The 24,059-nt window shown below is 49.5% G+C and overlaps 2 protein-coding genes across 2 annotated transcripts; one reads left to right on the top strand and one right to left on the bottom strand.

Annotated features, from left to right (window-relative positions):
* The first annotated feature begins 4,306 nt into the window (after positions 1-4,306).
* KLHDC8B (kelch domain containing 8B) lies at positions 4,307-16,303 on the top strand. The gene is made up of 6 exons (XM_003409665.4): positions 4,307-4,807; positions 5,728-6,238; positions 7,276-7,440; positions 7,788-8,012; positions 8,107-8,208; positions 8,639-16,303. Exons 2-6 carry the CDS (start codon positions 5,863-5,865, stop codon positions 8,824-8,826), a joined length of 1,056 nt encoding a protein of 351 aa, XP_003409713.1. The 5' UTR covers positions 4,307-4,807; positions 5,728-5,862; the 3' UTR covers positions 8,827-16,303.
* On the bottom strand, positions 10,306-18,825 carry C22H3orf84 (chromosome 22 C3orf84 homolog). The gene is made up of 4 exons (XM_064274242.1): positions 18,786-18,825; positions 18,519-18,643; positions 11,118-11,174; positions 10,306-10,719 (listed from the first exon to the last, which is right to left on the bottom strand). Exons 1-4 carry the CDS (start codon positions 18,823-18,825, stop codon positions 10,306-10,308), a joined length of 636 nt encoding a protein of 211 aa, XP_064130312.1.
* Between the last annotated feature and the right edge of the window lie 5,234 nt (positions 18,826-24,059).

Genomic DNA, 24,059 nt, shown 5'->3' with positions numbered 1-24,059 from the left:
GCTTAAGGAGTACCGAACTTCTGTTTGTTGTTGTTAGGTGCCATTGAGTCAGTTCCGACTCTTAGCGATTCAGTGTACGACTCAACGAAATGATGTCCACTCCTGTGCCATCCTCACAATCGTTGTTATGCTTAAGCCCATTGTTGCAGCCACCGTGTCAATCTATCTTGTTGAAGGTCTTCCTCTTTATTGCTGACCCTCTACTCTACCAAGCATGAAGTCCTTCTCCAGGGACTGGTCCCTCCTGATAACATGTCCAAAGTATGTGAGACGAAGTCTCACTAATCCCAGCTTCTAATGAGCATTCTGGCTGTACTTCTTCCAAGACAGAGTTGTTTGTTGTTTTGGCAGTCCATGGTATATTCAGTATTCTTTGCCAACATGATAATTCAGGGGTATCAGTTCTTCTTTGGTCTTCCTTATTCATTGTCCATCTTTCACACGCATATGAGGAGACTGAAAACACCAAGGCTTGGGTCAGGTGCAATTTAGTCCTTAAAGTGACATCCTTGCTTTTTAACATTTTCAAGAGGTCTTTTGCAGCAGATTTGCCGAATGCAAAATATCATTTGATTTCCTGACTGGTACTTGCATGGGCATTGATTATGGATCCAAGTAAAATGAAATCCTTTACGACTTCAATATTTTCTCCTTTATCACAATGTTGCTTATTGGTTCAGTTGTGAGGATTTTTGTTCTCTTTCTGTTGAGGTGCAATTCATACTGAAGGCTGCGGTCTTTGATCTTCATCAGTAAGTGCTTCAAGCCTTCTTCACTTTCAATAAGCAAAATTGTGCATCTGCACATGGTAAATTGTTAATGAGTCTTCCTTCAATTCGGATGCCGTGTTCTACTTCTTATAGTCCAGCTTCTCGGATTATTCGCTCAGCATACAGATTGAATAAGTATGGTGAAAGGATACAACCCTGACGCACACCTTTTCTGATTTTAAAATGATGAAAAACATTTGGAAATGGATAACGGTAATGGTCGCACAACATGGTGAATGGGATTGGTGTCACTGAATTGTACACTCAAAGATGGTTTAAATGGCAAATATTTTGTTCTATACATTTTACAATAAAAACAAAAAACAATTGGAGTGAACTAAAGAATAGGAAGAAATCCATTGTGATTGTGTCTGGATATTGTTTGTTGGTTTCTTGCCTTCTTTAGAATGTCATCTTTGTGGCAGTGGGCACTGGGCCAGCCTCATTCACTTCTGTTCCCCAGTGTCCAGCAGAGTGCCTGGCACACAGTAGGCCCTCAAAAGTGTTTACTGAATTGAAAATTAAGAGCTGAATGAATGGACAGAAACACTTTGAGGTAGGAACAAAATTAGAATGCCACTTTTGCACCAGGATGTCTTAACCCTGTACTGAAAGGGTTAATCAGTGCAGTAACGAAAAATAGATGAAGTATAACCACTGGGGGAAAAAAAGAGACAAATATAACTATTTGTAGGTAGTGTATCTAAAAAATCATAATTAGAAAAATTGTTGGAGCCAACATGAGTAATGTCTGAATACAAGAGAAACAAAAAAGTCAGTAGCTTCCATGTGCGCCAACAATAATCAGAATATACAGTGTAACAGAAGGAAAACACAGTAGAAAGAAAATATGCTTCCCAGATGAAGGAGGGGGACGGGTGTTAATGAGAAGCCCTGTACCAGGGCAGTCTTCTGGAGGAGGCAGGGGTTTTGATATTTCCCCTGGCCTGGGGTCTCAGTCATTGCGGTAGTTCAACACTACCGGTGATGCAGGGGAGAGACAGATTAAAGCTAGATGGAACTTCCTCTCACCATCCACTCCCTGCTCTGGGCCCTAGGGGACTTCTGGGGCTTGTGCTGGAATCTTCCCCATTTCTCTCAGGATGAAGCCCAACCTCCCATGCATAGCTTGTACGGTTCTGATCGATGGACCCTGGAGCCACATAGACCTGAGCGGAGATCTGCTGGAGATCTAGAGGTGAGTGCAAAAGTCATCAGCCTGAGCTGCATTGCCCTAGGAGGGGGTGGTTGTGCAGGGAGAGAAGCCAGGGAGGAGTCTTGAGGAGCCACCTCCTAGGGAGGAAGAGGAAGCAGGGCCTGCAGAAGAACCCAAGGAGAAGCAGGACAAGTGGCAGGGAGTAAGCTGAGGGCACAAGAGGTGAACCTTTGAAGATGCCAGTAAGAGTTCAATTGAGACAAGAACCACAGAGACCCCTAGTTTTAACTCCATGGTATTCTATGGTAACTGGCAAAAGCAATTTTGGCAGTGAGCTGGCAGACAATGGAGCCTAAGATGGTGAGAGTTTGACAGGGAGGGGAGTGACTGAAAGGACCTGGGGTCTCAGAGCTAACTAAAGGGGAGGGAGCTTGGAAAGGCCACAGTGGTAAATGTGAGGGGTCTGCTGGGTGGTGTGAGCACCCTATGGGGGAGGCACCAGTGCCCCAAATGAGGACCAAGTCAGGAGTGGCGGGGAGGGGGTGCAGAGAAGCCTTGGAGCCGGTCTGTATAGTCTGTAACTGGCCTCAGCATCACCGTTTCTGTGCAGGCCCTTGACTCCAACTGCCAGCCCCTGAGACTCTGCCTGGAGGTGCTCTCTGGGCAGGCTAGAAGTCAGGCAGGCTAGGGAACTAAGGCCCCTAAACAGCTCTCAAGGAACCCTCCTGGTGCAGTGGTTAAGAGCTCAGGCTGCTTAACCAAAAGATCGGTAGTTAGAATCCACCAGCTGCTCCTTGGAAACCCTACGGGGCAGTTCTGCTCTGTCCTATAGGGTCGCTGTAAGTCCAAACTGACTGGACAGCAACAGGTAAACAGCTCTTAAAGGAGCCCTGGTTGCACAATGGTTAAAGCGCACTCAGCTGCTAACTAAAAGGTCAGTGGTTTGAACCCACCAGCCGTTCCAGGGGAGAAAGCTGTGCCAGTCTGCTTCTGTAAAGATTATAGCCTTGGAAACCCCACAGGGCAGTTCTACTCTGTCCTATAGGGTTGCTACGAGTTGAAATTGACTCAGTGGCAGTGGGTATAAACAGCTCCCAACTCAGGACTGATGGGGATCGGAGAATAACTACCTCAGCTTTCTTTACTCTTGTTAGTTGCTATGGAGTTGACTTTGACTCATGGCGACCTTACGTATAACAATAAAACGTTGTCTGGTCCTGCACCATCTTCACAACTGTCAACATATTTGAGTCCGTTCCTGCAGTTACTGTGACGATCAATCTCACTGAGGGCCTCCCTTGTCCTCATTGGCCTTCTACTTTACCAGACATGATGTCCTTCTCTAGTGACTGATCTTTCCTGATGATGCATCCAAAGCCAGCAAGTTGGACAATGTTCTGTTGTGATCCACAAGGTTTTCATTCTAACTCAGAAGTAGATCACCAGGCTTTTCTGCCTACTGTCTTAGTCTGGAAGCCCTGCCGAAACCTGTCCATCATGGGTGACCCTGCTGGTATTTGAAATACTGATGGCATAGTTTCCAGCTACATAGCAACATGCAAGCCACTACAGTATGACAAATTGATAGATGGGCAGTGTCTTTGTTCTTACGGGCAGCAATAACATGAGGCCCACATTCTACACTGGCTCCCAGAGCCCCCAGAAGGATTTGGCTCCAGTTGCCCACTGTGGTAATTTGCTTGATGACACACCTTGAATTGGCTGCTTTCCTTGCCATTCCTCTGCTGGAACTTCCTGGCCTCACCTTCCACATTAACCACATGCACTCCTATCTTTGTCTCCAGGACTGCTTCTGGGAAAACCAAATCTGAGACCCTGTCCATAAAATAAAGACAAGGCACTTATTCTCACAAGTGACCAGTGACCTGTACAAATAGGCCCCAAATGGAAGACTTGGCAGGGATGTTGGGTCAGCGTCCAGGTCTCAGGTAAGCAGGCCCCTACAACACCAACTTGCTCTTGCCTGACCCCAGAGTTGGCTAGAGGCCGGCTCAGGACTCTAAAGATGGATAACCAAAATGTACCTTAGAGTCCCAGAGAATGAGGCCAGGGTGACCTGCCTGGGAGGTCCCCTGGCTTCTGACTCTTCAAGTTCACCCTCTGCTCAGGGCTAACCACCCCCCTTCCCCCGACATACGCACCCCTCCCCTCCTTGTCTCCACTCCCTCATCCTTCCCTTCTTCCCCCTAGGCCTGTGGAAGAGCCTGTCAGGCGCTGAAGCCAACACTGTCTGCTCTCCCACCTTCGCTTGGCTCAACGTACACAAAACGACCTTCTCTTCCCTGCTCTGTGCCGGGTGAAGGGCGTCCCAACCAGCCGCCCACACCGGAGGCCCAGACCACGCCCCAAGCGGCCTCCAGAGGGCGCCGCCGCGAAACCCACCATTCGGCTCCTCGGAGCTCAGCCGCGGTGGGCGGGTGCGGGCCGCTAAGCCCCCAGGTTCGTCTGGTTGACCTAGCTCGCCGCGGGTGCTGCCAGGCTGGGTCAGAACAGGCCGCCACCACACACGTGTTGCGCGGCTCCCGGCTGCCTCGTTTCCCCCCTCGCCCGAGTTGGATCCTAAATTCTGGACAGGCCCAGTGTCCACATGTTCGTCTGTCTGTCCACCCGTTTGCGTGTGACCGTGGGTCCGCTCACCCTGCTCCAGCCGCGGCAGGCGCAGGGTTAAGGCGTGGGGGAGGCAGGCTTCCCCGAGTCTGGACCGGGGGGCGAGGGGCGGACCTGGCCAGCCCCGCCCCGCGCTGGAGCCGAGCCCGAGTCTGGCCTCAGCCCCAGCCGGAGCCGGAGCCGAAGCCAGCGCCAGCGCCAGCGGAGCAGGAACGGCGGGTCCCGCGCCCCGGGAGCGCCAGAGCCCTGACTGGTGAGTCCCGCGGGAGCCGCGTTCGGGGAAGTTTGGGACGCGAGGCGCTGAGCCCCAGGCGCGCTCGCCCGGATCCGCCCCTTCTCGAGCAGGATGTGAAGTTTGGGGTCAGGAGGCTCTCTAGCTGGGGATCCCAGGAGTGTGGCCCCCACGGGAAAGAGAAGGGTGGGAACTTGAGGATCTGCGGTGGGGGGCCCAGAAGTCTAGCTGCCCATTCCTGCTGGAACTTTAGAGTCCTGTGCTTCTGAACACCAGGGAGTCTGGCCTCTGGGGAGGGTAATGGGCAAACCCCTAAGGGTGGACCTCAAGGGAAGTGTGTGGGACTCTCCACCCTGTCCCCTAGTCTCAAACACCCAGATTCTGGCCTTTTGATGGTGGGAATGTGTGAACCCTGTAGAATCACCCTCAAGGGTGTTGTAAGGATACACTGGTGTGTGGCTCCTGGCAGCAGGTGGAGGACCCTGGTGGCTGGATCCCAGTTTGCCCCAGGGAACACCAAAAGCCAGTGAGAGGGAGAGTATGGTAAAACTTCCCTCATGCAGGGCCAGGGTGAGGGTTGTTGAGAGGAAGGGGAGGGGGCTAGGGTAGAGAGTCCTGTCCCAGTCACCTGTCATCCCAGTTACCTCACCTCCCACCTAGTCCCAGACTTGGCCATGGAGCTCCTCATGAGGACAGAGGGCAGGGAGGAGATTCCTTTATGTCTCATAGGAAGGGAGAACCTGCCTGGGTTCTTGGGGGCCTGTCCTCCTTCCCACTCCAGGAGGGCCTCCACCACGGTGTGCTAGCCAGAGAAGGTGGGTCCCTGTCCTGCTTTTCCCACCAGTGATTTTGGGCCAGCCTTGCTCCCAGGTACAGGCTGCTCATCTGTTTCATGAGAGACTGGTCAGTGGCCCTGACCCTGTGTTTTCCCTGTCCTCCAGGTAAAGGCAAGGTCTCTGAATTGGCTGGATGCCCCCCTTGAAGCCCTAGCAGAATCAAGATGAGGCCCCATCATGCCCCCCAGTGAGGCCTGAAGCTCGCTCAGATAGCATGGCCTGCCACTGGCGGTGAGCACCATGGCTACAAGTGGTGGCCGGGCCTTTGTTTGGCAGGTGTTCCCTCCCATGCCCACCTGCCGGGTTTATGGCACTGTGGCACACCAGGATGGGCATCTGCTAGTGTTGGGGGGCTGTGGCCAAGCTGGATTGCCCCTGGACACTACTGAGGCACTGGATATGGCCTCACACACATGGCTGGCACTGGCGCCTCTGCCCACTGCCCGGGCTGGTGCTGCTGCCGTTGTGCTGGGCAAGCAGGTGCTAGTGGTGGGCGGCGTGGATGAAGGCCAGAGCCCAGTAGCTGCTGTGGAAGCGTTCCTGGCTGACGAGGGCCGCTGGGAGCGCCGGGCCACCCTCCCTCAGGCAGCCATGGGAGTTTCGACTGTGGAGAGAGGTGAGTGGCCCTGCCCTGGGCTTGGGGACTGGGGCACCCTTGGCCAGACTCCCAAGGAAGATCCTTCAGGTTCCCCAACATTCTCCATTCTTTCCTGACTTGACCCCTTACCTTCAAACATAAGACAAGAACTGTAATTTTTACCTGGGTGCCCTGGATATGGCTTTGCTTCCCGTACCCTCCCCAACCCAGCTCTGAGCTGGGCCTGCAGCAGCCTTCCCTTGACTGCCTTTTCTGGCTCTGAGGTAGGGAATGGAGCCCAGGCTGGCCCCCAGGGTGATAGGAGGCCCCAGATGCTTCCCTGCCCTATTCCTCATCCCTAGGAGACAAGGGGGTTATAAATAGTCCAGGAGAGGGGGAGGGGAACAGGGCCCCACAAGGGCTCAGACTCCCCTCCACCCCAACACACACCCGGGATCCTGAGGTGGACCAAGGCCAAGCTAGCAGAGGGACAGTTGCAATGAAAGCCCCTGGCTGTGTCCCCAGCTAACCTGAGGGCCTAAACACAGGACAAGAGCTACTCTAGTGAAAGGGCATGGTGCTGTTAGGGCTTCTGGGGCAGAAGGCTTGTAGCTAGAACCTCTCCCATTCTGCAGGTATCTGCCCAAGTCCAGGCCCCTCTACCAGCCTCCCCCATGTTCATCTCCAGAGCCTCCCTCTCAGACGTCAGTATGCCCCCGTCTGTGACTTAAACTGCCCCCTCCTCCTGGGGAAGCCCCCACCTTTTGGCCTCTAGGTCTGACCATGGGTCCAGGCCAGCCCTGCTTGGATGCCAGGTTTGGTTGCCATAGTGTCTCCAGGGAGACGGAGCCAGATTATAATTAGATCGTCTGCCTCCTGCTCTTCACTTGCAGGGGCCCTGGCTAGAGCGGGAACCCCAGCTCTCCCAGCCCCCACACCAGGAGAGCAGCAGGGCCTCTGCTGCTGGGGAGGGATGTAATGAACAACTGGATTCCTGGCCTGGCCAGGAAGGCTGTCAGAGTGGGGGTGCCTTGGCCAGGCCTGGGGTGCAGTCTGAACCCCTCTTTTTTGTGCAGATGGTATGGTGTATGCTCTGGGAGGAATGGGCCCTGACACGGCCCCCCAGGCCCAGGTACGGGTATATGAGCCCCGCCAGGACTGCTGGCTTTCGCTACCCTCCATGCCCACGCCCTGCTACGGGGCCTCCACCTTCTTGCACGGGAACAAGATCTATGTCCTGGGTAAGGGCCTGGGGGTTGTGGGAAAGGGGCTCAGAGCCCAGAAGTCCCCATCCTCATGGGTTGGCTGGGCAGGGATCAGGTTCAGTCTAGGATGTCAGAACAAGAGAAACTTTGTTGGGGTGAGCCAGGCCTGCTCTGAGGCCCTGAACTCTGGTGGCCCTGCTGGGGTTGGAAGACTAAACTCTAGTACCGGAGGGTCTGCGGGGTGGATGATTCATGCTCAGGTGTGCACACAGCTGTGTGTGGGTGGGTGGGGAGGGCAGCGCTGGAGGCTCAGCAACCTGGCAAGTGAGGAGCCCTCCAGGTCCCCTACCCTGGACTCTCAGGTGCCCCAATTTCTTTGGCAGGAGGCCGTCAAGGCAAGCTCCCAGTGACTGCTTTTGAGGCCTTTGACCTGGAGGCCCGTACCTGGACCCGGCACCCAAGCCTGCCCAGTCGCCGGGCCTTTGCTGGCTGTGCCATGGCTGAAGGCAGTGTCTTTAGTCTAGGTGGCCTGCAGCAGCCGGGGCCCCACAATTTCTACTCGCGGCCCCACTTTGTCAACACTGTGGAGATGTTTGACCTGGAGCATGGTGAGCAGTGGCTGGCCTGGGCTATCCTCCCTCTCTCTGTGGGACGGAGGGGTACAATGTATGGGGGCTAGATCTGATCTCCCCTTTCCTGCAGGGTCCTGGACCAAGCTGCCCCGCAACCTGCGCATGCGAGATAAGAGGGCTGACTTTGTGGTTGGGTCCCTCGGGAGCCACATTGTGGCTATCGGGGGCCTTGGTGAGTCTCTGTGGGGATAAGAGTAGAAGGGAGCCCCCGATAAAGGAGGGGGTAGTTCCCAGCTTGAGTACCACCTCCTTTTCTTTTCCAGACACTCCAGAGGTCAGGGCTTTGCTAGCTGCCCTATCTAGGAAGCAGGCAGAGTATAGTCTGCCAGGCTTAGATTCAGGTGTCCCCCAGTCTGATGGGGGGGGTTTGCACCAGGAGGGGCCTAGGAGGCAGGAGCAGACCTGTGCACTGAATGCACGGCCAAGTGGGCAAATGGAAACATGAATGGATGAATGATCGACAGATGGGGGCAATGAGAAGCAAGGCATTGAGAGCCCATTCTGGGGTGATGCCTTCTGGGAACATTCTCCAGCTGGGGGGCAAAAGGGCCTGGAGCTCCTGCAGCCTGTGCGCCTTATGACTTACCATCTCCTTCCTGCAGGAAACCAGCCGTGCCCTCTGGGCTCTGTGGAAGGCTTCAGTCTTGCACGGCGGCGCTGGGAGGCACTGCCCACCATGCCTACTGCCCGCTGTTCCTGCTCCAGCCTGCAGACGGGGCCTCATCTATTTGTTATCGGGGGTGTGGCCCAGGGCCCTAGCCAAGCGGTGGAGGCACTGTGCCTGCGTTAGGAGGTCTGAAGGCCCTATGGAACCTGTCTGCCAGGGCAGCTCAGTGCCAGAGACAGATGTCTGTGGCTCATTTTGTTGCTCAGTGGCTCTGTGGGATGAGGGAAGCACAGGGCTGGCACTTGAGGCACTGCCTCAGGGACTGGCGGCGGGGGGAGGGGGGCTGTCTCTTTAGCTCCTGACACACACATGCTCACACCCACCTTTGCTAGCATTCATTCACTAACAATGGCTAGCTCCACCCTTGCCCTAGAGCCTACTGTACCCTCTCTCCAGCTGGTGTCATCCCTGCAGTGTCAGTGCCTACCTGGAGTTGACCAGGCTCACCTTGATGGCTGCTCCTGAAAATTTCCAGCTGCCACCCTGCCCTGAGGGCCCCTGTAGAACTAGAAGAGTTCAGAGAGGGTGGGGGACACAGAGGGAATGGAAGAGAGGCTACGGGAACCTGCAGAGGGCCAGAGGAATGCTGGCTTTGAACCTTCACCACTGCTGGTTGTATGACCTTAGGCAAATCATTTCACCTCTCTGTGCCTCAGCATCCTCATCTGTAAATGGGGATCTCTGAAACCTTCCTGCCCTACCTACCTCACAGGGCTGTTGTGAGAACCCAGGGAGTTCAGGTGTGGAAGTAAAAGTGCTGCTCAAATCTGGTGTGTGGCCCCTCGTGTGGACTCCCATGTTGCTCCCACGGTCCCTGGCCCTCTTTCAGGGACCTCAACTCTCCCAGAGATGAGGGTCCAGAAGGATCTGGCCTCTGCCACCAAAGAGATTTGGTGCCTTAGCACCATGTAGGTCTCAGCTTATTCTTTGTTGATGTGGGATCATGGCCCTTCCCCACTGTCCTGGGTGTTAGGTGCCACTCACATGATAACCAGAGAAAAGCTCAGAAAGAAACAAAAAAACCACCACAAGCCAGGGTTCGGACGACCTCCAGGTGCAAGTAACCTAGCATCTCCTTAGGGCAGCAGCTTGCCTCCAAAGGGAGGAGTGGTCCAATGGGGACTGTGGCAAGGGGTCAAGGTTTTGTTAGTTGCCCTATCCAGGAACAGGCAGAGTATAGTTTGCCTGTCCCAGCTGTGGGAGACCCATCTCTTGGGCAGGACTGTGTCGCCACCCACCAGGCTTCTTGAGGGCAGCAGCCTCCTGGAGGAAGCTCCCAGCCCTGACTTCTTCCTCCAGCCTTTGCTCCCTACCAGCAGAGGCCTCTGGTAGTGCTTTCTCTGCAGCTGCTCTGAGGTCAAAAGGCTCACAGCTGGGGTTAGTGCAGAAACTGAGGATTATTTGGGGCCCTGGGACCCACTTGCTGCGGCCATGGTAACTTTCTTGGGCCTTCAGTCTCCTGCAGGCTTCACTCCCTCTTAGCTCGGCAGCAGGACTCCCAAGGCAGCGTACTCCTCCGCCCAACGCACAGGCCCCATGGGAGCTGGGCACAGGGTACCTTGGACCTCTCGGGCTACAAGCACAGACAGACAGGTCGCTGTATCAGCCATTTTTCTTTAATGCTCTGGACCAGTTTAGACACTCAGAGACCCCAGCATGAAGGTAGTGCTGCAGCAGCTTAGGTCTTGGGGGTCCGAGGAGGTCTGGCAGTGAGCTGGTGACCGGGGCCTCAGGCCCCACTTTGTCGCTGCTATACCGGCTGCCCCAGGATGTCTGGCAGAAGTTCTGCTGGTAAGTGGTGCTGGCACGGGCAGGTCGGACCTGCACAAAGTGGACGAGGCGCTGGGGGAGGCCACCAAGTCCTGGGCCTGACCGAAAATCAGACTGGTAGGAGGATTCAAGGGGCCGCTGGTGCAACTCCAGCTCGCAGGGTGCCCAGCGCAGGAAGGTGTGTCGCTGCCCTAGGCGCTCCAGGTCTTTTCGTCTCCCGATGCCCTGCAGCAGGCAATAGGGGCCCTCCTCAACGGTACGGGCCCTTGGCCCACAGTCCTGGTGCCAGGCATCTCTGGGCCCCACCTCAACCAAGCCTGCCTCGTGATTCCCAGCCTATTCCTGGCCTCCTTGGCCTATTCCCTGGCCTCCTAGGTCTGCCTCCCCAACCATGGCAACCATATCCCCAAAAGTCAGTGGCACATTGTTAGGCAAACTGGCAGGGGGAACCAAAGCAGAGCTGCTTCCATTTAGAGAATGGGCTGTTGTTTCTCAGAGGAGAGATTGTTGGGAAGACAGGCACCCCTATGGCTATATAAGGAGCCCTCCCATGTCTTACCCCTTCACCCTATCCCCTGATCTATCCCTCACTTCACTCTAAGCTCGGGGGCCTGCCCACTCCCCTTCCTCTCTCCAGCACTCACTTTGTCGAAGGAAGTACGATTGTCATGCTTGGAAAAGAAGTGTTGCTGCGCCGGCTCCTTGAAAGACAGTGAGAAAGACGGTGAATGGGAAAAATGATGCTCACCTGCCCCCCATATTATCTCAGGGCCCAGTAATGAAGGGGAGCTGCCAGTGTTTTTTTTTGTTGTTACTGTGGTGAAAATATACAGGTAGTCCCCAGCTTATGACAGGGTTCCATTCGGACGACTCCATCATTAAGTTGGTTCTGATGTAAGTTGAATACTTCATTTTTTTTTCTTTATTATTGCCTTTTATTGTTAGTATATTTATAAATCTAATCTTCATTTGTTTTGGGGGGTTGGCATGAGAATGATAACCTCAGCAAATTATGCACTGCAAATTTGTATATAGTACATGTTACTAACAATAAGGCATACAAAAAAAAAAGTGCAGCTCATTGTAACTTGAATACATTGTAAGTTGGGGACTACCTGTACACACCAAAACATTTGCCAGTACAACAAGTTCCACATTTACAATTCAATGACATTATTACATTTTTTGACTCGACTGCATTGGGTTTTTTTTTTTTTTTTATTATTACATTTTTCATGTTGTGCCACCATTATTGCTATCCTTTTCCAAAATATTCCACATCATTAACAGAGGAAGGTGAGAGAGAGTCATGCATAATGTTTTCAGAGTTCTTCTATGTTGTGGCATGCATCAGAACTTCGTTTCTCTTTATGGCTCTGTGATATTCCACTGTGTGTATATTCCACGTTTTGTTTATCCGTTCATCTGTTGATGGACATTTTGGTTCCCACCTTTTAACTATTGTGAAAAGTGCTGCAGTGAACATTGGTGTACAGGTTTCTGTTTGTGTTACTATCTTTACTTTTTGGTATATATCTAGTATTGGGATTGCTGGGTCATTTGATAGTTCTATCTATGTTCAACTTTTTGAGAAACCATTAAAATGTTTTCCACAGTGGCTATACTATTTTACAATCCCACGAGCAATGGATGAGAGTTCCAGTTTTTCTATAACCTTGTCAACACCTGCTATTTTCTGTTTTTTTGATCATTGCCTTCTTAATGGGGGTGAGGTGATATCTCATTGTGGGCTACCACTCTTAAACTACTAAACCTCAAACACCCTGAAAGGGCAGAAATAAATTAAAACAACACCTCAGTCCTAGAACACTTCATCCTGGCATTTGCCCTTGAAGCAGAAGCCTCTGGGGCCCCTGACTAAGGGAGGGGGCTGAGGCATCTTCTAGGACTTCTTGCCAGCAACAGGCAGTGGTTCAAGTTTCACGTTGGGCCCTTTAACTCTGGGTTTTCCAGGTCTTGGGCTTCAGTCCTGTCCTCCCCTCTGTGCACACTCACCCCTCCCTCATCAGCATACTCACCCCTCCCTCATCAGCATTGGCCTTAAATACCGTCTAGAAACTGAAATATTTGTCTCTAACCCGAGGTCTTTTGAACTCCAGCCTCAAAAGCCACCTGCCTACTTTATATCTCCATGGAGGTGTCCAACAGGTGTCTCCAAACACAACTGAGCTCTGGATCATCCTCCAAATCCACTCCATATACAGCCTTCCCCAGCTCAAGCATGACAAACTTGATCTCACCAAACACTTTTGAGTGCCCCTTGATTCTTTTCTCTGAAACCCCACACCTGATGTGCCAGAAATGCTGTTGATGCTTCCTTCAAAATATACCGAGAATCAGACCACTCCTCACCATACCCACTGCTTCCTCTGGTCCAAGCCTGAATTATTGCTAGAGCTTCCTGCCTCGTGCCCATGCTTCCAAGCTTATCCCTGCACAGCTTATTGTCCTCTTTGAAGCCAGAAAAATTCTTTTAATATATAAACTCTATCACATCCCTCGTTTGCTAAAAATCCACACAGTTCCTCATGTTTGTGAAAGCCAAAGTCATCATAGTGGCCCATGAGAGTCACACGATATAGGTCCCTCTATTACCTTTTTTTTTTTTTTTTTATTACCTTTAGCCGTGCTGGCCTCCTTGCTGCTCCTCAAATACATCAGATGCTTCCACCTCAGGCCTTTGTGCCACCTGCTCCTTCTGCCTGGGACTCTTCCCCTGGCTGGCCACATGACTCTGTCCCACCTTCCTCTTGGGAGGCCTTCCTTAAGCACTATACTAACAATCCCACTGCCCCAGCTCTTTTATTTTTGTCCCATAGCATTTTTTTTTTTTTAAACATTCTACAGGAAACCCTGGTGGCGTAGTGGTTAAGAGGTCAGCTGTTAACCAGAAGGTCGGCAGTTTGAATTCACTGGGTACTCCTTGGAAACCCTATAGGGCAGTTCTACTCGGTCCTATAGGGCCGCTCTGTGTCAGAATCGACTCGATGGCAACTGGTAACGTACTGCAGTAAAACCTGCAAAAGTCAGAACCTGTGTAAGGTGGAAACCTGTCAGGGAAGGAAAACTCAAATATTTTCCACTAAAACTAAAGATAGAGAAGTAGTAAGACCGTACCCTGTCAAAGGCAGAAAACTTGTGAGACCTGGAAAAACAAGGCAGCCCCATTGAGTTCTGGCACTTACAGATCTCACATATATGATTATACTGTATATTATGATGTTGCTTATCATCTGACACCCCCCAATAGAGCATAGGCTCCTCATGGGCAGATGTTGTTGCCTGCTTTGCTCACATCTGTAACTCCAGGACTGACAGCAGTGCCTGGCACTGTAATCAATAACTGCTGTTAAATCAACAAACAGCTTCAGAAGGCCTTGGCCCCAGGGCATTTCCTTTGGCGCAGTTGGGGCCAGAGAGCCATGCCCTATTCCAAGGCAGAAAAAGGCCACCCCTCAGGCCCCAGACCACAGAAGGAATCTCTTCCAAGATCGTCTTTTTCCTTTTGTGTCTGCCCTCCATCCCCAAAGCCATCCCCTCCCCAGCCACTCAGCACCTCTTGCTTCAGAGCCCAGTAGCTTGATTCTAGAGCCCATTGTATCTGATGAGTTCAGGATTGACTGGATGGGATGCATGATCAATGGCTGACAGCAGATTCTAGGTAAAATGCAGGGACTGACCCCATTTCAGACTCCTGAACCAGAATCTCCAGGGTGGGGTCGGTGGTACATGTCCTTAACAAGCTCTCTTTTTGGGACTGCCTGCCTTAGGCAGCCTGTGGTGGTCTCCAATCCGAATGAAAGCTTCCACGAATATGGGAGATTTGTGAGAGGCTGGCCAGCCTTACTTTTCATTTCTCATAAAGCAAGCTGACATGATGGGGACTAAAAACCCAGAGCCCTTTTAGAAAAAACATAGGAGAAAATCTCCAGCACCAAGAGCTAGGCAAAGCATTCTTAGACTTGGTACCATAAACAAGAGCCATAAAAGAAGATGATAAATTGGACCTCATCAAAATTAAAAACTTTTGCTCTATGAAAACCCATGTGAAGAGGATGAAAAGACAAGCCACAGACTGTGAGAAAATATCTACAAACCACGCATCTGACAAAGGAGTAGTATGTAGAATAATGTAAAGAACTCTCAAAACTCAACAGTAAAGTAATAAATAATCCGATTAGAAAATGGCCAAACAACACAGACTTTTCACTGAAGAGGATGGCAAATAACACATGAAAAGATGTTCAACATCATTAACCATTAGAGAAATGCAAATGAAAACCACAACAAAATATCACTGCATACCTATCAGAATGGCTAAAATAAAAAAAAATAGTGACAATACCAAATGTTGGTGAGAACGTGAAGAAACTGGATCATGTATGTAATGCTAGTGGGAATGTAAAATGGTAGAGCCACTCTGGAATGCAGTTTGGCAGCTTCTTAAAAAGCTAAACATGCAACTACTACAAAAAAAAAAAAAAAACAACTACTACACGACCCAGCAATTGTAGTCCTGGGGATTGATCCCAAAGAAATGAAAACTTACGTTCACTCAAAATCTGTACGCAAATGTTCACAGCAGCTTTAAGAGTAAAAAAACTGGTATCAGTCTAGATATCTTTTAACAAACTGGTACATACATACCTTGGAATACTACTCAGTGGTAAAAAGGAATGAACTACTGATACAAGCAAAAACTTGAATGAATCTCTAGGAAATTATGTTGAGTTGAGAAGGCAATCCCCAAAGGTTATATTCTGTATTATTCCTTTATATAACACTTTTGAAATGACAAAATTTTAGAAACGGACAGATTGGTGGTTATCAGGGACTAGGGATTGGGAGAGGTGGAGGAGTAGGAGGCAGGTGGGTGTGGTTGTAAAAGGGCAGCACCAAGAATCCTTGTGATGTTTGGTCAGTGTCTTGACTGTGGTGGTGGGTACATGAACCCACACAGGTGTTAAAGTTGTACTAGAATTTAGTACATACACAGAACAAATAAAATTGAGGTAATCTGAATAAGATAGGTGGGTTCTATCAATGTCCATGTCCTGGTTGTGATATTATACTATAGTTCTGCAAAATGTTACTGTTATGGATTGAATTATGTCCCCCAAAAATAAATGTTGTAAATTCTAACCTCTATGCCTCTGGTTATAATCCCATTTTGAAATGGGTTGTCTTTGTTATGTTAATAAGACAGGATTACTATATGGCTTAGTTTGAGTTAATCTCTTCCGAGATAGAAAAGAGATTAAACAAGCAAAGGAAGAGTAGAGGTGGGGGAAGATTGATGCCAAGCCACAGGAACAGAAGCTCAGAAGAGACAAGGAACTTCCTCCAGAGCCGACAGAGAGAAAGCCTTCCCCTAGAGTTGGCACCCTGCATTTGACTTCTCGCCTCCTAAACTGTGAGAAAATTAATTTGTTTGTTAAAGCTACCCGCTTGTGGTATTTCTGTTATAACAGCACTAGACAACTAAGTTACCATTGGGGGAAACTGGGCAAAGTGTAGAAGGGATTGTTTTGTGTTATTTTTTACAACTGCAAGTGAATCTACAATTGTCTCAATAGAAAATTTCAGTTAAAAAAACATGGGGCCTGTGACAAGTTCCAATTGACCTCAAAAGTTCTTTCCCATCTGTATCTTCAGCTGCAGAATTGTGCACAGCCCTAAAATCTGGACACTTTCTTGTAGGAGGCAGCTCTGACTGCAGGAACTCACTATTCTTACAGTGCCAGGATAATCTATTGACTTCCACTGATTCAAGTTTTGTCCTAACAACTGTGGGAGCCTGGTGAGAAGTTTGGTCATTTCCTCTCCACTTGGTCACTTGTGGGCTTTCTTGACCCTGAGAATTATCACCTGCATTTTTGTTTCTAAACCATCCAGGCCTCTTTTCCACTGAGGTGACAAAACCCATGGTCCCTGAGTAGGTGGGTCTAGGGCTGGGGTTCCAGGTGAAGAGGACTTACAAGAGAGGTAGGTTTGCGGACAGCAGGCAGACTGTGTGTGTGGGAGGGCTGAGAGCCCCTCTGGAGGCTGGGCAGTCTGCAGTCAGTGGGGTGCTGAGGGAAAAGTCTATGTGGCAGGCCATGACATGGGGCAGCAGTGGGGGCACAGTCATCATGGCCCTGCAAATAAAGGGTCTCCCCCGAGTCATGAGCCCCTGGGACTCTTGTCTGACCTTAGAAATAAACAAGACCAGGATCACATTTCCCAAGAGTCAGGCCAGTGAAGGCTAGGAACAGATTAATGTGGTTCAGAAGAAAACAAAACAGAATCCTGTGGAATTTTCTTACACCTGAATGTCATAGACAATTTTTTTTACCTGCCCCAAACTAAAGTGGATGCTACATCCTGGAAAGGTTTTCAACAACAATAACGGAAATTAGCCAGCTGAAGCCTGGTACCTCTCAGCTAATGAGAAAATAAATTGTGTAACTTCCCTGAGCAGTCCCCATTAATTAAAACAGATTTAGCCTAGAAAGAGCCATGAGACTTGGCATTTATACATCCTGAGCCCAAGCCACACAGATCCTGCTGCTTGGGGCTGCTGCTGATGCCAATAAACACTTTATGCAGCAAGTCCTCACTCCCATCAGCGGCCAAAACATGTCCCCTATTCTAGTCCTGGAGCATGGGTTTAACAGACTGAGAGAATGTTTTGGCCTCTGGAAGCTGCCACTGATGGCTACCACAAACACCCAGCATGAAGCCCCCAGGTTGCCTCTGCCCCTACATTACCAAAGCCCCATCACCCTCGAAGGGGAGGTGGCCCCAGATGGGCAGACTGGAGCTGCGTTTGAGCCTGGCTCTGTGGGCTATGGCTGGGCAGCCCTTGCAACCAGAAATACTAAGGAAGTTCAGATCCTGCAGTATAACAGACTTCAGGACCCTGCTCTTGGCCTGGGAAAGCAATTCCTGGCAAGACCAGATAGCTGATCAAGTTGAATCTGGGGAGAGGCTGGGAAGCAAGAAGCTGTAGTGGGCAAAGCAAGTTCCAGGAACCCGTCCAGGTGTCCTTATTGGCCTTACTCCACCCTGTTCTTGCCCAGGAGGCTGACCTGAGTGCACTCTCACTAGGCTGCCTTCCCTCAGCCGCCAGGGAGCCCTGGGAGGAGATGGGAGGAGGGAGAAGATGCTTTTTCTTCTGGCTCCCTCCCAGATTAGCCCCCACCTGGCTGTGTCTCCCCACCCAGGGTCACTCCTCTTGCGGTTAGCCCTCTCCACATGACTCTCTCTTCTTCTGGATCTGGGACCCATGCCTTCCCCTTGTCCCCTCGGTTCAAGTACTGATCACTTGGCTGTTACTAACCCAGGGGACTGCCTTTCTTTGAGGCCTTTATACCTACTCCTTTGTAAGCAGACTCTCCTGAGTTCTCCTGTTTTGAGTGTGCAGACTTTTTGCTGTTGGGATCCTGACTAATGCATACTGCCCCCTTCTTGTATCCAGGGCTGGAAGCAGTGGAGGACCTGGGGGCCCTACATCCCTCTCCTGTTCTCTGGGAGCCTGTTCTAGTCACTCGGAGCTATTTCTGCCATCACTCCTTTCTAGTTCTCCCTGGGCAGGCATGCTGGCAGGTACCCAGCTACCTCTTGCTCTACTTCCCTGATTACTCTTAAGCCCTTGGTCTTAGAGGCTGGTTGTGGGCTGGACCATGGGCCTCTGTAGCATCAAGGATAAAAGCTTGAAGCCAGTTGTCAGCAAAATTCAAGCCTTACTTTGTGGGCTCTGCAGGCCCTCTTTCCATGGCCACCCACTCTGCCTGGCCCCTGACCCTTTCTCTATCCACTGGAAGGGAAATGAGGTACCAGCCTGGCACCCGCTCTTCCCCATCCTGTCCACAGAGGGAAGACCTGGCATTTCAGGGAAGAGGGACCAGGCCTCATGCCTGACTCTGGGGCAAGCTGATTCTAGGTGTTGGTTCAGCTGTGGAAGGGCTGGGATGATGTTCTGGGGCTTTGGAGAAGTAGGAATTGGTTCAGCCACCACAGCTGCTCCCAGGGCTGCCTCATACCTGACATCGCTGCAGAAACACTGCTGGAGGCTGGGGCTTGGCTGCAAGGCGGTATTCTCGAGCACTTTCACTCTTGAATTGACCTCGGTAGTGCCCATAGAAGCCATTGTTGTGCTGTAACAAGGCTAGTGTGAGGGTGAAACCCACCCAAATCCCCACCCTGAGTCCCAGACCTCAGGGCCCCCAGCTGAGGGCTCCAGGGAACCCAGGCCAGAAGGCCCTCCCAGGAGGTCCTGATGAAATGGAAAGAATCTGAGGAAGACAAACACCTCAGGAGAGGGGCCAGTAGAGAGTCGTCTCCATGCATGGTTGGTACAGTTAGACAGCTGTGCTAACCCATCTGGGAGGGCTATGTGTGTGCCTGTGTATGGGGAAGGGATACCATTTAGTCATTCATCTTTAATAAGGGCCTACTAAGTGCTAGGGTCACTATGAGTTGGAATCAACTCAATGGCAATGGGACTGGTTTTGGTTTTGTTGTGCTAGGGAGACCGCAGTGAAAAGACAAAAAAGAGATCCTGGCCCCTCAGAACCTTCCTTCTGATGGGAAAATCAGACACAGCAAAGAGGGTCAGGGAAGAAATAACCTGGTGACTAGATCAGGAGAGACAGGAAACAGCGACAGCCCCTCAAGACATGACAACAGGGGTGGGACCTCAAGGTGAGAAGGAGTTGCCAGGTGAAAAGCAGCAGAAGAACATACTATGTGGCAGGAAGTACTCGGGAAAAGGCTCAAAGGCCAGAAAGAGAGGGGGGTTAGAAGAACAAAAAAGAGGCCCCGTGGCTAAAGCATTGTGACCAAGCTGGGAAGAGATGTGAGATGAAGTCAGAGAGAGGCAGGGTCTAGACTGGGTCAGGAATGGATTCTCTTTTAAGAGCAAAGAAAGACTTTTCAGCAGGGGAAGGGACTGGACAGTCTTTGAGTTGGGGTGGCCCAGAGCACTGAGCAGAGTTCTGAGGGCAGGGCCACTCTCCAATGGCGTGGTCCTTGGAAAGCCTGAAAGGACGTTCCCTTTGTTGTCCTTCCCCCAATGCTAATAGTGGGTCAAAGGTCTCAGTAGAGCAATCCTGCGTTTTAAAAACTGTGCAACCATACTGCCAGAGATACAAAGGGTCAAATGGAGGTATCTTCTGCATCCACTGACAAAGCTGTTAACACGCATTTGCCATACATTCTGCTCTTGTAGGGTGTCACGGATTGAATCATGCACCCCCCAAAAATGTGTATTAATTTGGCTAGGTCATGATTCCCAGTATTGTGTGGTTGTCCACCATTTTGTCATCTGATGTGATTTTCCTATATGTTATAAATCCTACCTCTATGATTTTTTTTATGATGTTAATGAGTTGGGATTAATGGCAGTTATATTAATGAGGCAGGACTCAATCTACAAGATTAGGTTGTGTCTTAAATCAATCTCTTTTGAGACATAAAAGAGTGAAGCAAACAGAGACACATGGGAACTTCATTACCACCAAGCAAGAAGAGCTAGGAGCACAAGTCTTTTGGACTCAGGGTCCCTGCTCTAAGAAGCTCCTCGACTGGGGAAGATTGATGACAAGGACCTTCCCCTAGAGCCAACAGAGAGGGAAAGCGTTCCCCTGGAGCTGGCACCCTGAATTAGGACGTCTAGCCTCCTAAACTGTGAAAGAATAAATTGCTGTTTGTTAAAGCCATCCACTTGTGGTATTTCTGTTATAGCAGCAATAAATAAATAAGACATAGGGCAAGAGGGGCGCCCTCTGAAACTGGAGCACCCAGGCAAAGGATGAACTTTCCAAATGGGGTACTTTACCCAGAGGGGATACCTTCTGAGAGAATTTCAGAGAAAGGCACTAGCAAAAGACAGGGGGTTCCAAAAGACTGCAGATGCAGTTAGGCACACAGCCTATGGAGGGCCATGTCTGACCAGGGAACTCCTATGGCCCAACCCAAATGCTCCCTGGAAAGGATGGGTGTATGTGATCCTCCACAATTATAGCCCTGAGCAGAGGAACCCTCTCCCAAGCCTGGCCTCTGGCCATCACAGTGGGCTCCTCAACAGGACTCAAAAACCCCACGTCAGTTCCTCCTGCTGAGGGCTCAAGTTGCCCTACTTGTCTGTCCATCCCTCTACTATCTGTCGAGCACCACTTTGTCTCTGTCAAGTTTAGTTTAATAGTATTTACTGTGTGCCAGGCACAGGGTTTGCGCAAGAAATATAGATAGAAGAAAACATTGCCTTCGCCTTCAAAGTGTTCCCAGACTTGAGAGCAGCCAAGCTCCAGAAGTTTGAGGGGATGAAGCAAATGACAGTGAATAAATGATGTAGGCTAGAAGACTAGGAGTTTCAGCTGGCTAGCAGGAGACCAAAAAATATGGAGTGAGGTGGTGGTGTCTGGAAGGATAGGAACACTCCAGGTGTGACCTCAGGACAACAAAAGGGAAGTGGGCAGCTGGGTTCCTCCATCAGGCTGGATGCTGGAAGAAAGCCTTCCTATTTCCTGCTTGTGACTCACTCAAATTTCAGGCACAGCCCCAGGGCCAGGATTAACCGGAAGGTGCATTCTTACCCAGGAGCCTACTAAAGCACTTTGCATCTTCCAGGGAAGAGAGCAGAAAAAACAAACTTTCCTCTTGTCTTTTTGAGGCTACATCTGTGGAAAGAGAATCTCAGCAGATCAACTTATTGTTGCTTAGTGACAAGTGGAGGTTGTGACTGCACAATGCTGCTGATTGTTGAGCCAGCGCCTGGCCCACTGTCTCTTTGTGCTTGCTACTCTGTTTCTACTTTAGAGAAGAAATCTGTTCCTTGGCATTAACAGCCAGGGAGAGCCCTTATGTATTGAAACGTATAAGGCTTCACAGTGGAGTCTGATGGACCTGCAGCCGATGAAATATTAAAGAACACTTTAAAGGTGAATCCTGAATTTTTAAAACTGTGCAACCATACTGCCAGAGATGTAAATTTAGAAAGTGTTGCATGGAGTCAGAAGAAGGGTTCAAGGGGTTGGTGGCTCTTAAAATAAAATTGCTACTTCAAATAAGGATCTGCCAACTTCTCTCTAAGTGTGTGTGGTGACCGGGAATGCTAACCATGGCAGGTGAAAGTAGAAGGGCCTGACTGAAGGAGAGCATAACAAAGGGGTGGTGACTGAGGAGAAGCACACAAAGATTTGACATCATGGTTCCATTTCGAGCTAACCCCAGGCAGTTTATTGTACCTTTCTCTTTCTCTACAAATGAAGGTCTACCCTAGTGTAATTACTCTGAAGAGCCCCTCACACAGATACTCATAGGACAAAAACTTCATGCTGCATTTATATAGGGGAAAAACTGGAAGCAGCCTGAATGTTTACCAACAAGACAATGAAAAAATTGGGCTATAGTCACACAATGAAATGTACTGCAGTTACTGTGAATCAGCTACAGAAACTTGAATCTGAAGAGATAAATCTTAAAGATGTTGAGTCAAAAAATCAAGTTGTAGCAGGGTACACGAAGTATACTATTTATTAAATGATACATGCAAAAACAATGCTATATATTATTTATGGATACAAACAATGAACTGAAAGTATAAAGCATGCATACAAATAATAAGCACCAAAGTCAGGATAGAAGTTACCTGGGGAGGGGAGGAAGGGGAATGGTATCATAGTGGAGCTTCAACTCTATCTGTAATTTTATTTTATTTTTTTATTGTGCTTTAAGTGAAAGTTTATAATTCAAGTCAGTTTCTCATACAAAAACATACACACACATTGTTATGTGGTCCTCGTTGCTCTTCCTATAGTGACAGCACACTCCTCTACTCCACCTTGTATTTCCTCCAGACAGGAGCTGCCCACATAGTCTCATGTGTATTCTTGAGCTAAGAAGCACACTCCTCACCAGCATCATTTTATGTCTTATAGTCCAGTCTAATCTCTCTCTGAAGAGTTGGCCTTGGGAATGGTTTCAGTTTTGGGCTAACAGAGAGTCCAGAGGCCATGTCCTCTGGGGTCCCTCCAGTCTCATTCAGACCATTAAGTTTGGTCTTTTTACTAGAGTTTGAGTTCTGCATCCACTTTTCTCCTGCTCCATCAAGGATTCTTTATTGTGCTCCCTGTCAGGGCAGTCATTGGTGGTAGCCGGGCACCATCTAGTTCTTCTGGTCTCAGGCTGATGGAGTCTCTGGTTTATGTGGCCCTTTCTGTCTCTTGGGCTCGTATTTTCCTTGTGTCTTTGGTATTCTTCATTCTCCTTTGCTCCAGGTGGGTTGAGACCAACTGATGCATCTTAGATGGCCGCTTGCTAGCGTTTAAGACCCCAGATGCCAGTCTCCAAATCGGGATGCTGAATGTTTTCTTAATACACGTTGTTATGCCAATTGACCTAGATGTTGCAATCTTTTGTTTTTTTATTGTGGTTAAAAAAAAAAATAGCAGAGTTTTCCATAGTGGCTATACCATTTTACAATCCTAGCAGCACTGGATGAGGGTCCCAATTTCTCCACATCCTGGCCAACATTTTTTTTTTTTTTTTCCCATTTTCTGATCATGTTTTTGTTGTTAGGTGCTGTTAAGTCGATTTCAACTCATAGCAACCCCATGTGACAGAATAGAATTGCTCCATAGGTTTTTCTAGTCTGTAATTTTTACAGGAACAGATCACCAGGTCTTTCTCCCTTGGAGTCACTGGGTGGGTTAAAACTGCCAGCCTTTAGGTTAGTAGCCCATCACAAACTGCTTTTGCCACCAGAGGACCTATAGCCATCCTGGTGGGGGTGAAATAGTATCTTATTATGGTTTTGATTTGCATGTAATTTTTTTTATTTCAATATACATTTTGATCTACGTATACACTCATGAAATATCACCACAATCAAGATAACAAACATATCCATTCAACGTATCCTTCACCCCCAAGTTTCCTCCTGTTTCTCTTTAATATTTCCCTACGACACTAATCCACCTCTGGTAACCACTGCTCTGTTTTCTCTCACTATAGATTAATTTGCATTTTTTAGAATTTTATATAAATGGAATCATACAGTATATATTCTTTTGGAGTTGACTTCTTTCACTCAGCATACTTATTTTGAGATTTATCCATGTTGTTGTATCATTCCTTTTTTATATCACTGAGAAATGTTCTACTTGGGTATACCACATCATCCTTCCTGGCCTTTTGAATCCACACATCAGTCAGGTTTTTGTCCAAAAGGTCAGCAGTTCAAATCCTCCAGCTGCTCTTGGAAACACTAAGGGGAAGTTCTACTCTGTCCTACAGGGTCACTATGAGTTGGTTTGGTTTTAGTTACTCCACTGAAACTGCTCTGGCCAAAACAAAAGTGCCAGGTGCTGTGAGGTCCATTCTGACTCATAGCAACCCCATGTGTGTCAGAGTAGAACTGCTCCATAGGGTTCTCAGTGGCTGATTTTTCTGAAGTAGATAGCCAGGACTTTCTTCTGAGGCACCTCTGGGTGGAGTTGAAACTCCAACCTTTCAGTTAGCAACACAGTATTGTTAGCCTTTTGCACAATCCTGGGACTCTGCTCCTACCAAGGTCACCAATA

The sequence above is a fragment of the Loxodonta africana genome, chromosome 22 (assembly GCF_030014295.1).
Source record: "Loxodonta africana isolate mLoxAfr1 chromosome 22, mLoxAfr1.hap2, whole genome shotgun sequence".
NCBI classification, from domain to species: domain Eukaryota; kingdom Metazoa; phylum Chordata; class Mammalia; order Proboscidea; family Elephantidae; genus Loxodonta; species Loxodonta africana.
The sequence above is the reverse complement of the archived record's forward strand: the minus strand, read 5'-3'. Positions and strand labels throughout refer to the sequence as shown.

Bases quoted from the DNA above. Each gene is read 5' to 3' on its own strand.
- KLHDC8B (XM_003409665.4), top strand. From the start codon at position 5,863: ATGGCTACAAGTGGTGGCCGGGCCTTTGTTTGGCAGGTGTTCCCTCCC. The intron at 6,239-7,275 runs GTGAGTGGCCCT...TTTTTTGTGCAG, and splicing joins AGTTTCGACTGTGGAGAGAG to ATGGTATGGTGTATGCTCTG. The intron at 8,209-8,638 runs GTGAGTCTCTGT...TCCTTCCTGCAG, and splicing joins TGTGGCTATCGGGGGCCTTG to GAAACCAGCCGTGCCCTCTG.
- C22H3orf84 (XM_064274242.1), bottom strand. From the start codon at position 18,825: ATGCATGGAGACGACTCTCTACTGGCCCCTCTCCTGAGGT. The intron at 18,644-18,785 runs GTTTGTCTTCCT...CCCTCACACTAG, and splicing joins ACTGGCCCCTCTCCTGAGGT to CCTTGTTACAGCACAACAAT. The intron at 10,720-11,117 runs GTGAGTGCTGGA...ACCGTTGAGGAG, and splicing joins ATCGTACTTCCTTCGACAAA to GGCCCCTATTGCCTGCTGCA.